Source organism: Lottia gigantea, assembly GCF_000327385.1.
Source record: "Lottia gigantea unplaced genomic scaffold LOTGIsca_23, whole genome shotgun sequence".
NCBI lineage: Eukaryota > Metazoa > Mollusca > Gastropoda > Lottiidae > Lottia > Lottia gigantea.
Genome location: NW_008708645.1, coordinates 1,459,220 through 1,475,798, shown reverse-complemented (window position 1 = coordinate 1,475,798; position 16,579 = coordinate 1,459,220). Strand labels below are relative to the sequence as shown.

General features: G+C 34.9%; 2 protein-coding genes across 2 annotated transcripts; one reads left to right on the top strand and one right to left on the bottom strand.

Moving 5' to 3' along the window:
- Positions 1 to 10,552: 10,552 nt before the first annotated feature.
- Positions 10,553 to 10,810, bottom strand: LOTGIDRAFT_116217 (hypothetical protein; the record flags this gene model as incomplete). The annotated part of the gene is made up of 1 exon (XM_009054949.1): positions 10,553 to 10,810. A coding segment is annotated over one exon (258 nt), but the record flags the coding sequence as incomplete, so codon positions are not given.
- Positions 10,811 to 13,611: 2,801 nt separating this feature from the next.
- LOTGIDRAFT_160067 (hypothetical protein) lies at positions 13,612 to 14,559 on the top strand (the record flags this gene model as incomplete). The annotated part of the gene is made up of 1 exon (XM_009054948.1): positions 13,612 to 14,559. The coding sequence occupies one exon, from the start codon at positions 13,612 to 13,614 to the stop codon at positions 14,557 to 14,559; it is 948 nt and encodes a 315-aa protein (XP_009053196.1).
- Between the last annotated feature and the right edge of the window lie 2,020 nt (positions 14,560 to 16,579).

Below are 16,579 nucleotides of genomic sequence, written 5' to 3'. Positions count from 1 at the left end.
TGATTTTATTCAACCGTGGCTTCAAATATGACCTGAAAAGTGTAATATGTCTCTGCGACTTCTAATTACTCCATTGTGCAGGGCCATCTTGCAGGGCCGGAACTACACCAAGGCAAATGCTTCGTGGAGAAATCGGCTAAATATATTGATTATTTGATTTCTGCAGTAAGAGTGGTCACTGTTTGCTTCAAAGAAAAAAGAGCCAAGTGACGGTCCTCTCTTGTTTTGTCCACACTAGTTTTAAAACAATGTTTCATTCAAAAATTTTAATAAAACTATTATTCAGTGCGTTAAGAAGATTTCCTTATTAGAGATGGAGATATTCATTGACAAAATGCTGACGGAACACAGGAATTTTGTCCGTGTGTTTTAACCTGAGTGAACTAAATAGAACAGATAAAGAGTGGAATGTTTGATTGAAAAACCTTTTAAAGAATATCGAACCGCTTCAGCACTATAGGACACCATTAGAATAATATTTCACTTTTATACCGGATGAACTGAGTACTTCATGAAAGCCGACAACCATTGTAAAAGTACAAGATAGGTTACCAGGCAAGGTAACATACACCCACTGGAAGCTGTCAGAAATAAACCACTCCTTGGTTGGATTCTTATGGATCTTAGGCAAAGTGTACAAATGTTTCTCACGACTATCATGTTTGGCAGACAGAACATAGCCTTTGTCACTTTTTTTTAATAAAAATCTTCAGTAAGTTTAACGCTTCACGTTCCACTCGTGCGAGATTAGTCTTTTCGTGTGTTATTGAAAGGTTCTGTTTGGCTATTGATACTCTCGAATGGGCATCCCTAAATTGACGAAATTTGGTAGTTTCATCTTCGGGCAAGTCAATTTATATACGTTCGATTGGGATTAGGGTGAGATCGTCTATTGAATGGTCGTCGAGGTTGAAATGTTCTGAAAAAGGCTTGTCTTTCTTTAATATGATATCCGACCTGTGAGCATTAAAACGAGTTCGTAAATTATTTTTAGTTTCTCCTACATATTGTTTGGGGCATTTCGTACATGAAATTAAATATATTACATTCGAATGTTCACCTTTTATTCGTAGAGTTGCTTACAAAATAATGAGTTTCTGATATAAAGGGACATGTTTTGCATCTACTGGACAAACATGGAGCACTTGTTAAACCTGGAGGTACTTCGGCATAAAGTATGTATTTAGCTGCTATCTGTGCTAAATTGGATTTTTTTATGTTTCGTATAAATCGTTCAGAGTACCCACGCTCTTTCAGTTTTGAGAAGACAATCGTACAGGCTTGGTTCAAATCAGAATATATTGGGCAAATTCGGTGAAATCGTAAAACTTGTGACTTAACTATACCAGAAAAGGTATGCTTTGGGTGAAAAGAGCTCTTGTGCAAGAGTTGATGAGTATCAGTTTCTTTGAAATACACTTAAATATCCAATTTATTTGTTTCTGCTATGGAATCTCCCTTGAAGACAGTAGTATCCAGAAAGTCCATGCTTTTGTCACTCACGTTTGAGGTTAGTTTGATGGAAGGATGGTGGTTTCAAAGAATTCCAAAAAACTAATTTAGAATAAGTCCAAACCATAAATATGTCATCCAAAAAGCGTCCATAAAAAGTGGGTCAAATGGACAGAGGGGCAATACCTCACGTTCCCACTCTGCCATAAAAAGGTTTGCGTACGAAGGGGCGAATCGTTTGCCCATAACTGTCCCTGAAGTTTGTAAATATGTTTTACCATTAAATGTGAAATCGTAAAAGCTATAGAATTGTATGTCTGTTTGGATCTGGGTTTCTATTAAAAGCTTTACGAACTGTCGTTAAACCAGTAGTGTTATCGATATTAGTGTACATAGAAGAAACGTCGATAGAAATTAAAAAAGAATTAGAAGAAACTCGAAGATTTTTTATTTTAATGTGTCTTTAAGGTAAGGGCGATGTTGACATGCTAGAGGTAGTAGGAAATGATCAATGCATTCTGACACTGCATACGACTCACTACCACAGTCAGATTTAATCGGGCGGCCTTTAGGGATTATATTCGAAATAAACCACTCCTTGGTTGGATTCTTATGGATCTTAGGCAAAGTGTACAAATGTCTCTCGCGACAATCAGGTTTGGCAGACAGATAGTGACGATTTATACGGAACATAAAAAATCCACTTTAGCACAGATAGCAGCTAAAAACAGACTTTATGGAAGGATGGTGGTTTCAAAGAATTCCAAAAAACTAATTTAGAATAAGTCCAAACCATAAATATGTCATCCAAAAAGCGTCCATAAAAAGTAGGTCAAATGGACAGAGGGGCAATACCTCACGTTCCCACTCTGCCATAAAAAGGTTTGCGTACGAAGGGGCGAATCGTTTGCCCATAGCTGTCCCTGAAGTTTGTAAATATGTTTTACCATTAAATGTGAAATCGTAAAAGCTATAGAATTGTATGTCTGTTTGGATCTGGGTTTCTATTAAAAGCTTTACGAACTGTCGTTAAACCAGTAGTGTTATCGATATTAGTGTACATAGAAGAAACGTCGATAGAAATTAAAAAAGAATTAGAAGGAACTCGAAGATTTTTTATTTTAATGTGTCTTTAAGGTAAGGGCGATGTTGACATGCTAGAGGTAGTAGGAAATGATCAATGCATTCTGACACTGCATACGACTCACTACCACAGTCAGATTTAATCGGGCGGCCTTTAGGGATTATATTCGAAATAAACCACTACTTGGTTGGATTCTTATGGATCTTAGGCAAAGTGAACAAATGTCTCTCGCGACAATCAGGTTTGGCAGACAGATAGTGACAATTTATACGGAACATAAAAAATCCACTTTAGCACAGATAGCAGCTAAAAACAGACTTTATGCCGAAGTACCTCCAGGTTTAAGAAGTGCTCCATGTTTGTCCAGTAGATGCAAATCATGTCCCTTTATATCAGAAACTCATTATTTTTTAAGTAACTCTACGAATAAAAGGCACCCGATCCAGGAACATCATGGTGATCCGACTACAATACGCCCTCTTCACTTCCCTCTCCAGTTCTATATGTCTTCTTTACCTTTTATCTTATATCCTTCCTCTCTTCGTTCCTCTTTACTTCTTGCTCTCCTTTATTATTACTGTGTTTCTGAGAGTCCACAAAGGTTATATTGTTTATTTGGTATAGGTTGTAAAACAATATAACCCGAATAAAGATATAATAATGTTTCAAGCTAGAAAGTTTCGTCATAGAGTTTTAAAAATTTCGATGAATTATTTCTCAAATATTTAGACCTGAAGAAACATAATATTGTGTCATGTCGCACAGAATGGGGGTAGTGGTACAATTGGAACTACTTTTGTAGTACCCCTCAATTGGTGACCCTAGTTAGACACCACAACTCTTATGATGCTGGTGCTTTATCTATTGTATACCATACAGCCCATTTAGTTAGGTATATGCATAGTTTCATCATTGAGGGTATGGCCCTTTCGCGTTCTGTAATGTTATCATGAGAACTCGTTCCTAGTTATCGTCCTTGCTGGAACGAAAGGGCAAAGGCCTTTACCACAGACTTTATGCCGAAGTACCCCCAGGTTTAAGAAGTGCTCCATGTTTGTCCAGTAGATGCAAAACATGTCCCTTTATATCAGAAACTCATTATTTTGTAAGCAACTCTACGAATAAAAGGTACCCGATCCAGGAACATCTAACATGTGAACATTCGAATGTAATATATTTAATTTCATGCAAGAAATGCCCCAAACAATATGTAGGAGAAACTAAGAATAATTTACGAACTCGCTTTAATGCTCATAGGTCAGACATCAAATTAAAGAAAGACAAGCCTGTTTCTAATCATTTCAACCTCGACGACCATTCAATAGACGATCTCACCCTAATCCCAATTGAGCGTATAGAAATTGACTTGCCCGAAGATGAAACTACCAAATTCCGTCAATCTAGGGAGGCCCATTGGATTGAGACATTGAATACAGCAAGACCTATAGGACTAAATATTCATCATAATGTAGGCATAGCACCCTTTGTTGTCCCGTTTAATACAACCAGCAATCGAGCAAGCAAGATAGTTCATGCCCACTATAAGAGCCTTCAAGAGAAATTCCCCCATGTCTATAAGCAGAAAATGATAGTTGCATATTCAAAAAATAAGAACTTAAATGATAATATTGTTCATAGTAAACTAAAAACAATCAGTACATAACAGATACTATACTTCTCGCCCATTGGGCGAGTTATTTTTTCTAATTTCAGATCAGAATAAGAACAGAAGAAAACCCAATATCAAGACCCTTAATCCTGATTTCTAAATAAAGTGTCTGCTCCACCCTAGGCCTGTACATTTGGGAGAATCAAACCCTCCCTTCCCCGAAAATTAATAAATGGCGAAAATCGTCTAAAAATAAAGCAAAGTAAATCAATAAAAGTAAATTGGTGTTTTATTATATTAAAAAAACAGAAATTATAAGAATAATTGTTTGCATCGTTCCAGTCTTGAACTTTATGATTAATTGTTTAATTAATGTTAAGGTTAACTTCCACGGATCAATGGCAACCATCTAATTATCTTATTAACCTTTAGTCTGATCAATATAGAGTTTTACCCCCCAAAAATTGCAAAAAATTGTTTTATGGTGTTATTTTGAACTCCAAGGCGTGCAGAACAACATACTAAAAGTTTACCAAAATTCCTTTACCATGAACGGGTCAAAATTTGGGGTTAAAAAAACTTGACGTCAGTGCCTTAAAAAGGACCTAAAAATGACGTCATCTAGTTATACAAATGGCCTACCGTAAATGGAAAGTGGAAAGAAGAGAGCAAGCGGATCCTAGTGAGATTTTCAGATTAAAGTGGTTTGATAGGCAGGGGGTCTAGTACTTTTTAAAGGGTGTTCTCTTAAATTGAGGTACACACGTCGCGCAATGCTTCGAACTACAATAGCCTACTCCGAAGACTTAAGGTAGGTCACCATTTAGCGAATTGACTATCTACATAATGGATTTCAAATATTTTCATAAGTAGCCTCAGTGGTCAAATACATTTGAGAGAGTTCCTCCCCTCCAAGTCAAACGTGTATGAAACGTTACTATTAAAATCAATTTTTAAATATCCTTCACAGACACGATTTTTCTTACGTTAACCGTCAGCATCCGCAAATAACTCGTTGGTCCCTAAATAACTCACCGACTTAAAGATATGGGAAAGGAGATGCCAATTTTCTATAGTGTTCACAAACAAATTTTGACTTTTTGTGTTTTTATTAAGTCAATGGCAAAAGCTAAAAAAACATTCATCAAACCAACTTGACCAAGATATCATCATTATAAATGATCACACCGGATGAAAACTGTAGTCTCTATTGTGTTCACAAACAAATTTTGATGCGTTTTTCCTTAGTCAAGGGCAATAACTCAAAAACCGTTCATCGATAGTTCGTGAAATTCGAACTTGTCCAAGATCCCATGAATATAAATGATCACACCAAATTTCATCACACCGACGGACGGACAGGAGCGACGACAATATGCATTATAATGTGGGCGTATAAAATGGTCACGACAAACGTAATAATAATAACTTTTCATAAGAATCTGTAAATGTCTCGCAAAAATTTTTTTTTAAGATTTGTACCAATTTTTTACGATTTCCTTTATATCATTATTATCATTGCTAGTATCGTTTACAATTCCGCTCGGTTCGTCTTACGATTGGTGTACGTGTAGTAACGAGTACGTAGGCCAGGGGCATAATAAAAAATCATTCATCGAAATATCTTGAAAAGTTCATCAAAATTGTTCAAAACTGCAGTCGCTTTGGGCGTATAAAAACAGTTTTCTCAAAGTTTCTTAACACTTTTTAATTATATCCAATCAATTTAACAAGTTTCATTGCAGAAACATTAGAGAACATCTCTCCCCCCTTTTGTGAAAGCTTCCCCCCCCCCCCCCTTTCCTCCCTCTTTTTCTCACTTTCTTTTTTTTTTTTTTTTCAGGTCTTCGAGTTTTCCAACAGATAACAGATAATCTAACCAAACCAAACCAAACCAAACCAACGACTACAATTCGACTACCAATCAACAAGAAATACCATGATCAGAACGAGTTTGGAAGAATGAAGGAGACCGAGTAACTCATGCCACACCATCCAGGGCCGAGTTTCACCGCCATGTCATTCGACCCGACCAGATCTAACGAAGAATCAACAACCAAACCAACAACACCGAATCATCCAATTTGATCCAATCCAACTACCAACTACTACGACTACCAACAACTACCTAGTTTGCGATATCAGCATCCGCTGGAAGCGAAGGTTAACTTGTCATCTACCTACCTACCTACAGTAGTCCATTGATAAATTCAATTGTTAAACTCTTTTGTGGCTCAGAAAAAACATTTTTCAATTCAGAATTTTTCACAAAGTGCCAAAGCTATGATCATAATATTTTGACCTCATAATTCTGGGGATATTAGGGATATTTTCACCAAATTAAAGCTTTTGTATAAAAAAAAATTAATACCGAAAATTACTACTATAACTTCACATTATTTATTGAATTAATGTTCAGTATAGCCAACATTTTCAGCAAAAAATATTGCCTTTCCGGTTTGTTAAAGTGGTATTTTGTTGCAATTCTCTCTAATTCTGTCCTCCAGCTTATCTCCATTGTTACTTCTGTCAGCTAGACAAAACACACTGTAAACTATCTAATTGTAAACAAGACTTTGGGGTGGTCAATAATCTTTTGTATGAGCTTTTTGTTATTTTTTTGTTGTTTTTTGGGGTTTTTTTTTTTTTTTGCTGAAATGTCGTGTTCATGGGGCATTTGTTTAACGTATTCACTTTCGGCATTATATTATTTTATAAGGAATTTTAAAAATTGGTTCTATCTTTAAAGCTGTAATTTGCTGAAAAGATATCTAATATCAATAACAGTATGAGGTTTAAATAATATGATCATAGCTTTGATAGTTTTTTCATGGAAATAAAAAGTGTTATCATTTTTACCCAATCTTATTCCTTATTCCTTTTATTTCGCGCGAGAAAAGATAATTTTCCATTTGATACTTTCTACACGGAGCAAAGATTAATTATTCTAGAGACTTGGTAATGATAACTATGGTGTTCAGTTCAATAAATAACAGGTAATGTGTTTTAAAAGGTATATTGATTTACCTGATCAATAAATATAATATTGAAAGAAAAAAGTATTGCGTAGTATGAATAATAATGGTTACTTTCTACTTAGCAATCCTTTATTGTCCATATTTATTGACGTCTGTCCATATGCTCGATTGGTTTTAAACACGCTATGAGGATTAGCATTAATACTTTTGCTAATTTTAGTATAAAAAGCTAAGAGTTGACTAACGGTCTGCCAAGGTCCGCACTGTTCATTGAAAATATTTCGTTTTCATTGAACTTTCATCTGTCGAATTATTTTATTCAGGTGATCTCAGCCACTAACATTAATTGATGTTTGAGTGCACATACATCCTAAAATATCATAGAATTGTTCGAATCCAACAACTCATCGTCAAAATCTTGGAAGCTGCCATTTTGGTTTCAACTGTGCATGTGTGTTGTTTAAATTGTAGCACCCAGGCTACAATCGTGGACGCTACTGATATGGAATTGATCGAGCAGGTTGCTAAGTAGAGTCAAGCGGCACTGATTGTCGACGCACGCTATAGTTTTCTGTAGGCGATGTTTCTCCAGTCAGTCATTACTCCAAGGTCCGAGGCTGGGTTGGGGGTGACGTAATGTGGTGCAGAAAAGCGCCATCATTCATTGGTTTGATTTGATTTTATTTATTGTAATCAGCATTTACATGTACAATACAATGCATATTGCTATAGCATAAGTTAAATAACAATGAATTAACAAACAAATTAGTAGAATATGTAGAACTGTACAGCATATTATGAGGAACAGATTCAACGAATACTAAATTATATAGATACATATTATATACAAATTATATACAAGAATAGTTGATAGTTGACTATAACTTTTCAAGATATTGTTTTCGTTTTTGTAAATATATCTTGACAGATTTATAATAATAGTTTCAGATTTGTTTTCCATAATACTTTTAAATTGATAAATTGAAGGCCAACTCCAACAATATCTTGGGAGGTACTTTATTCCTATAACTCTATAAGCTGGACAGCATAGAAAAAAATGAAATTCATTAAGTATCATATTGGCGTGACAACAGTCGCAGATTCTATCATCTCTTTAGATTTTTAGATATCGACCAACTTCAATTTTTAGTTTCATGGTTCCCAATCTAAATTTACTAATAATATTTCCTATTTGTATTAACATTTCAATATGCAGCACGTTCATAACCTTCGTAATAAGAAATGTCTGATTTCAGTTTTATTAAGACATTAATTTTTGAATACCAGTTTTGACTATATTGATCACGTATTCTTTTCTGTATTGTTGTTAAACGATTCTAGATTATATTGGCCTTTCGATATATAAGATAGACCTGAGTTTTGTAAACAACTTTGAACGTTAGAAACCTTTTTTTAAACCTTTAACAGAACCATGTTTCAGATGTTGGTATAAATCATATAAAATACCTTCTTTCCTTTAAACTATTTTATCAAAAATTTCAATATGCTTTCGGTTTGAATAACCCATAATGGGAATCGCCCGAGCTCCACCAATAAAAAGTAAATTGGTAAGTTTGAGAGATTTAGGATTTATCTAATGATTTATTTTTGCACGTTTTCAATTATTGGTGTATCACAGAACCCCCATATTTCACACCCATAGTTTAATATCGGTGCTACAAGAGAGTCAAATAAATGATACATTTAGACCCTTTTCGGACATTCTTTTTTGTGCATTCTTGGATTCACCGTTACTTTCTAATAAAACCCCTAAATAAACATATTCGTTCACTACTTCAATTTGAACATTATTCAATTTCCAAGTATAATTTGGTTTTTAGTACCTGTTTGAAAACCAACTATTTATGTCTGATAAACATGTACTGACTCTATCCACAAGTAAATAATCTCTCCCCCTTTATAATGAATTAAACAATATGTGGTGTGAGTATAATTTATTAAATGAAAACTTAAAATATGAGTTTTATGGAAAATGAACTTTTAAATGAATAAATGTAATGATTCAAATAAACAAAGTGAGCAATTAAAGGTGAATAATTATGACTCATATAACTGAATGAAATTCATCCTCAATGACATCTTCATTACAACATTTGCATGTTCGATATTCAAGCGATATTTTCGGTTTAGCGTAACGACCCGTTTCGATTGCCAAAGGGAGACAACCACTTCTCAATTGACTTATTAACCTTCTGGTTGCCCTGGAGATATTTTCATTTGAAAAGGATTCTAACATACGGTTTGATATATACTGGCGATAGGTTCGAAGTTTATTGCCATTAGGATTGCATTTATCATTAAATAATTCTTTAATCCATTCATCTGAATCTACCTTAATTAATTTAGCTTTCGTTATATTTACAATTTTTTTTTTGATGGACATCGATAGGTTAAAAACAATTTCTTTTAATCCTAAAACATGTACAATATTTAAAACAGTATGACAATTTATTATTTTTAGTCGACATATACCTAAGTAGAGAAAAGCTGGTCTTTGTGGGTCAATTCGATACAGCTTGCAAAGTAGTCTAATACATTCTGTTTTCTGATTGGCGACACACGAAATCCAGCCTTCTACATGCAATATTTGGGTACATTTGCTCACACCCAGAAAAAACTTCATTTCTTTGTTTTGAACAGTATTAATACATGAAAAAGTTTTATAACCCCATATCCCTACACAATAAAAAAGAATTGGCTCAACAAGGTTATTATATAAATTTGTAAAAAGTTTGTAAGACATTCCTCCGCATAACTTATATTTTGTGCATAATGTGCCCAAAGCTCGACTAGCAGACTTGGCAAGTTCTGAAGTTGCTTTCTTCATATTAAGGTGCTCATCAATCCATAGACCTAAATATCTGTAAGAATCAACGTAACTAATATTTAAACCACCACAGGTAAACTCATGAAGTGATAGGGGAACTGAAGGGCTTCTATAATGTACTATTTTAGATTTGCAGGGGTAAATTGACAATTTCCATTTTTTGCACCATGTATCGATTACGCTTAACATTTTGTTCAGGCTGGCTTCATCTGGAGCTGGTGATAGTAAGGCTACGTCGTCAGCATATGCCAGGACAGAAATCTACAGTTTGTCTTCGATATTAATGCCAAATTTCAAATTGTCAATTTCTTCTAAAAGGTCGTTGATAAATATGGAAAACAGTGTTGGAGATAATAGACATCCTTGTTTTACGCCAACATTTACTTGAAACCAATATGATTGATCAATGTTTACTTGAATAGCACTCACATGATAAAGTGATTTAATAGCAGTTAAAATTTTACCACACAGCCCTATTTTTTTAAATTTTCTCCAAAGAAGGGGTCGTTTTATAGAGTCAAAACAATTTTTGAAGTCAATATAGCATATAAAGGTAGACTATCGAGTGGTTTTCATATCATTTATAATGTTATATAGCGAAAATATATGGTCTGAACAGCTCTGAACAGATTTTTTCGAAAACTGTTTTGAAAGTCAGACAGAGAGTTATTTTGACCAAGCCATTTATTTACCCTGCTATTCAAGATATGACAGTATATTTTACTTGTCACGGAAATAAGGGAAATACCTCTATAATTAGATGGAACAAGTTTATCATCGCTTCCGGGTTTGAATATTGGGTGTATTAGGCTTTTAGTCCATTCAGCAGGAACGGTTCCCAGCTCACAGATATTGTGAATTAGATTCGTTTTTTAAAACACCTGATGGGATGTGGTCACATCCAGAGGAGGGTTATTTTCAGGCCATTCACAGCCCGTGATACTTCATCTATTGTGATCGGGTTATTCAATTCAGGGATGCTATCCGTAGATTCGCCATCTGAGGGCTCTGGGTTTGGGTCTGTATTGTTCGAATATAGCGCTTCGAATTCACTTCTCCAAATATCTAGTACCTGTGCCTTGTCCTGTTTAATTACCCCATCAGCGTATTTTACAGAGTTTGGTAGACCTATGACTCGATCATTCGCGATACCGATTTTTCCTAACATTTTCCAAAATTCGTCTTTATCATCATGTCAAAACGTTTCCTATTCTGAAGATAGGTAGCTTTTACTTCTCGTTTGGCACAATCTGAGTCCTCTCTTAGCCACTTTTTCTCGCATTGTTGCACATTATCTCATTGCTTTTGGAGACCTTCATTCCAGTAGGGTTTGAACTTTGATTTCGATTTTTGCAATGTTCGTCGTACTTTTGGGACCGTTTTACTGCGAATCCGAGCTTTCATTTCACATGCTGCTAGGGTAAGAAAGTCATTATATGCCTATGTATGTCACCTTCTAATTCATTTTACGTTCTATAGAGGTTATTGTCTCTTTAACTAGTTCCAAAATTTCAGAATTTGTTGAAAAGTAATTAAGAATTGTTGTTAAGTCAAACTTGCTTACAGTTTCGGATTTGTTTTGTGGCTGAACACTTGTCACGTCACTACCTTTTTCTGTTTCCCGGATTAAAATAGAATGGTCTGGAGTAGAATCTGAGTAACACCCAATAGTTCTTTTTAGTTCAGACATGCTATGGACGGTAAAGGATTTGATGGTATCTACGTTTTCGTGGGGTACACACACATAATCAACAACAGATTTACCGAGCTTGGAGATACAGGAAAAGTCTTGTAATTATCGAAAAAAAAAACACAAGACTAATAATCCCTTTATAATGTGTCAAAATGGCTTCCTTGAATGTAGAACTTCCGATATGAAGACTCGTTTTATTAGTTTACTTACGAATTTTTATTTACAAATATACTTCAATAGAACTGTTTTATAGGAGAGGAGAATGTATTTATATAACGGAATATTATTATTTCCTTGTTGACTTTTTATAACAACCTTTTCTTACAACTTCAGAATTTTTTGTTAAATCTACGGCATTATAAAATGAAACTTCAAAAAAACGAGAAGGTAAAATTTATGTAACAGTGTGACATAATAATGTCCCTTTAAACTAAGCTTTAGACCTTCACTTTAACTAGTGAATATCACTCATCATGCAGATGTCATTGTCTTTGATCTTGTTCTACTATGTTGTTATTAGCCTGAATAAGTTGCTAAATATAGTATAATGACCTATGACCTCTGGTGCAGGTGGTGTGATATGACAGAATTAAGCAGACATTGAAGAGTAAGGGTCTTAGGTAAACCAGCACTGCTGAGCCATTGTTGCCTAGTACTATAGCTTTGTTTTCTTGATTTGCTCTGTATCTGCTTACTGATTGTGTAATAAAGTGTATCTTATTTAATATGGAACTATTTCTGTGACCAGTACACACGACGACGACAACGTACTCGGTCACAATTGGCGTCGCCGATAGGATGACTTACAGGATTTTCGGATAGAATTTTGTGTTTAAAGCTACTGGATTTTGGATATTGATTTGGAACATTTTTCTGTGTGATTCAACATTAAAGACAGGACATTCAACATTCATTGAAAGAAGAAAAAACGGTGAGAACGTTCTAGTATTTTTGTGTCATTTAATTGATTTTGGAACTATTTTCAACTTTAAAATTATGACAATTTCTGGCAGCTATGAGTTTATCAAAATTAAACAAGTTTTTAGAAAAACCCTTACCAATCAGAGCTAGTGAAAACCAAATCTGTGTTCCGATTTTATTGAGTGACAGTAAAGGCAGATATTTAAAACACATTTTAAAAGAGACAGTTTAATTAATGTAAAATTTGAGTGTGAAAGCGGAGGTAAAACAAAATCGGGAATAGACTATCTTGAACAAAAACTTCCTGAGTGGATTGAAGAATATTCACAAGTTGTAATTTACATTTGGTTAGGCACGTGTGACGTAACAACCAAATCAGGTTATTTGATTGCTGCGCAACCCGGACATTCCGAAATTGTTTCATACATTGTAGGACAATACAGTAGAGCCATAAATATTTCGAAGAATTTTGAAAACTGTCGTATTAAATTTATAGAAATTCCACCTATTTCTGTGTCATATTATAACTGTACCAAATCGGGCTACAATTCAGACGAATATAAAGTGCAAGATAAAGTAGTTAACAGACATATTAATCAGATCAATAAAGAAATTAAACTTTTAAATTTAATAGTTAATGAAAATACTTTAGGATTTTCCAACGACGTTATTCGTTTTCGAAAAGGAAAAGATAAGAAGCCTAGAAATACAGTTAGTGTAAATTTACTGTCAGACGGTGTTCATCCAATTAGTTTACTAGCTAAATGTTGGTTGCATCATTTAATGATTGATATTTTACGGTGCTGTTTTGGGAAGACAGATTGACCTATTTCAGTGGAGAGTGCTCTATTGAGATAAATTGTTTTTGACAGTCACAGATATGGTTTTATTTTGATTTGTATTTATTATGGAGAAGCTCTACACATTGCTTTTGTTTTATTGATTGTAATTTTCTTGTAACTGATTTGCATATGTTTGATTTTGTATTTGTCACATCGAAGGTATTGTTGTAAATTGTTAGTAACCATGGCAGAGTCTACAAAAACTGAACAAGATTATAAGGACGAAATCGATCGTCTAAAGAGCGAATTGGCTACATCTAGACTAGCATCTAGATTAACATCAACTCCTGTAAGACCTTCTGAGAGTTTACGTTTTAATTCTCCGTTTTCATTGCCATCAACATCAAACACTACATCATCATCAGCAACTAAGTCAGTCGTTTACATTGATAGAACCCGAGAACCAAAGAAGTTTAAAGGGATACTGAAAACTTCGGGCGATTTAACTGTACACGAGTGGATTGAAGATATCCAGGAATATGTGTCAACTCTTAATCTTACCGGCGAAGATGAAGCAAGGTTTATATATTCTCATCTAGAAGGTGATGCGAAAGAAGAAGTAAAGTTAAGAAAAGCGAAGGGGAATGCCAGCTTGATTTACGATGCTATACGAAGTACATTTTCTGAAACCCATTCTACTTCTCATCTACTCAAACTTTTCTATGAACGAACCCAAAAGAAGGATGAAAGTATCAGAGAATTTTCTTATGCTTTAAGACAACTTATGGAACGCATTCAAAGGAAAGAACCTAACAAAATTGAATTTGAAATTACCATTAGAGATCATTTTGCAGATGGTTTGTACGATGCACATCTTAGAAAAGAATTGAAGCGCCAAATACGTGACAATCCCTCATTATCTTTCATCGATATCAGAAAGTTTGCATTAGATTGGACTGAAGAAGAGAGTAAACCAAAGGAAAAAGTTAATACCAGTGCAACATCAGAAGAAGTTGTTACCACGAATACTCAAATGGATGAGTTAAGGAAATTAATACAAACCCAACAGGGGCAAATTGACAAATTACAAAATTTACTGACTCGACGTAGTACTGGCAAATGTTTTGAATGCAACAGGACTGGTCATATTAGAAGAAATTGTCCAGATTTAAAACGGAAACAGGAAAACTAAACCCACCTTCAACTGTGAGTCGAGGAGGGGGTGATACGAAAACTGTAGGCTCAAATAATAGTGAAACCTTTGACCTCGCTGTTGGGGAATGTCCTACTGTGAGTGGTCAAATTCATTCATCGTCATGTCGATTTCTACTTGATACTGGATCCCAGGTATCAACCATTATTCAGTCATTTTATGACAAACATTTAAAATGCTCCACTAATTTCGAAGAGACCAATTACCTTACTGTTAGAGCTGCAAATGGACTGGATATACCTTATAGTGGAATAGTTCAAGCTGATTTGAGAATTTTCGGGAAGCGATTACCAAATCAATGTTTTCTTGTAGTCAAGGACCCAAGTGATCCTCATGCAGCAAAACGCAAAGAAATGGTACCAGGGTTATTGGGAATGAATGTCATTCGCCATATATGGTCCGAAATGAAGAACTTGGATATTCACGAAGGGCAAACCAATTTTGTAGAACAGTTAAAGGCTAATTTTAATAAAGACAACAAAAGAGCTGTGCATGGATTTGTTAAGGTCGCTGCATCTTATCCAGTACTTTTACCATCAAAGAGTGTTACTAATGTTCAAGTTTCTGGTATAACGCCTAAAGTACACGCTACGCTAGTTATTGAAGAACTGACCAACCGAACTCACCTACCAAACAACATCATAGTTTGTAATACTGTGGTAAAACCAAATAGAAATCTTTACCAAGTACAAGTTGCTAATTTCTCTGAGAAAGACATATGGTTAAATCCTCGTACTCGCTTAGGATTGTTAGTTGAAGCTGAAGTAGAATTAAACAATGTCCAGATTTCAGTTAACGCTGATCACATTTTAGTAGAGAAAATTGGACATGACCTTAAACCACCCGCTGAAGAGAAACCAGATTTACCACCAATACCCATTCCAGATACTTTAAATTCAGATCAGCGACAAGATGTTGAAAATTTGTTAAGAAATCATAAAGATGTCTTTAGCACAGGAGATTTTGATGTTGGCTTTACATCGACGATCACTCACCAAATTCATCTTACAGATAATATCCCTATAAAATTACCCTACCGAAGGATACCTCCAGCACAATTAGAAGAAATAAAGAATCACATTCAAAAGTTAGTTGACACCAATGTCGTTGTTCCCAGTTTTAGTCCATATTCTTCGCCTATTGTTATAGTCCGAAAGAAGAACACTGGTGATATCCGTATGTGTGTTGATTACAGACATTTGAATGCCAAAACCGTTAAAGACTCATTTCCTTTACCGAGGATTGAGGAAAGTTTAGATGCCATGTATGGAAGTTGTTGGTTTTCCTCATTAGATCTGGCCTCTGGATATACACAAATTGCTATGGATAAAAAGGACGAAGCAAAAACTGCATTTACCACACCCTTTGGACTGTTTGAGTTCCGGCGAATGCCATTTGGAGTTTGTAATGGACCTGCGACATTTCAGCGTCTCATGCAAGGTTGCTTTAGAGACGATGTACTGAAAATTCTTCTTATTTACCTGGATGATTTAATAGTTTTTGCAAAAAGTTTTTCAAAACATTTAGAACGTCTGGATCACATGTTCAGCATTCTAAGACAGCATGGACTGAAGTTGAAACCATCCAAATGTTTTTTATTCCGATCTGAAGTCAAATACTTGGGTCATGTTGTATCTTCAAGTGGAGTTAGTACCGACCCAGACAAAATCAAATCAGTCACTGATTGGCCTAAACCAAAAACCTGTAGAGAGATGAGAACATTTTTAGGATTCTGTGGATTCTACAGGAGATATGTAAAGGATTTTGCCAAAATAACTGCCCCATTGCATTCAGTTTTAAAAGAAACAGATCAGGCTAAGAAATCAAATTTATTTTCTTTGTGGAATGAAAATTGTGATAATGCTTTTGAAACACTTAAACAGACTTTGACGAGTGCACCTATTTTAGGATTTGCTGATTTTTCTGAACCTTTTCAAGTTGAAATTGATGCTAGTCATGAAGGACTAGGAGCCGTACATTCACAAATTCAAAACGGTCA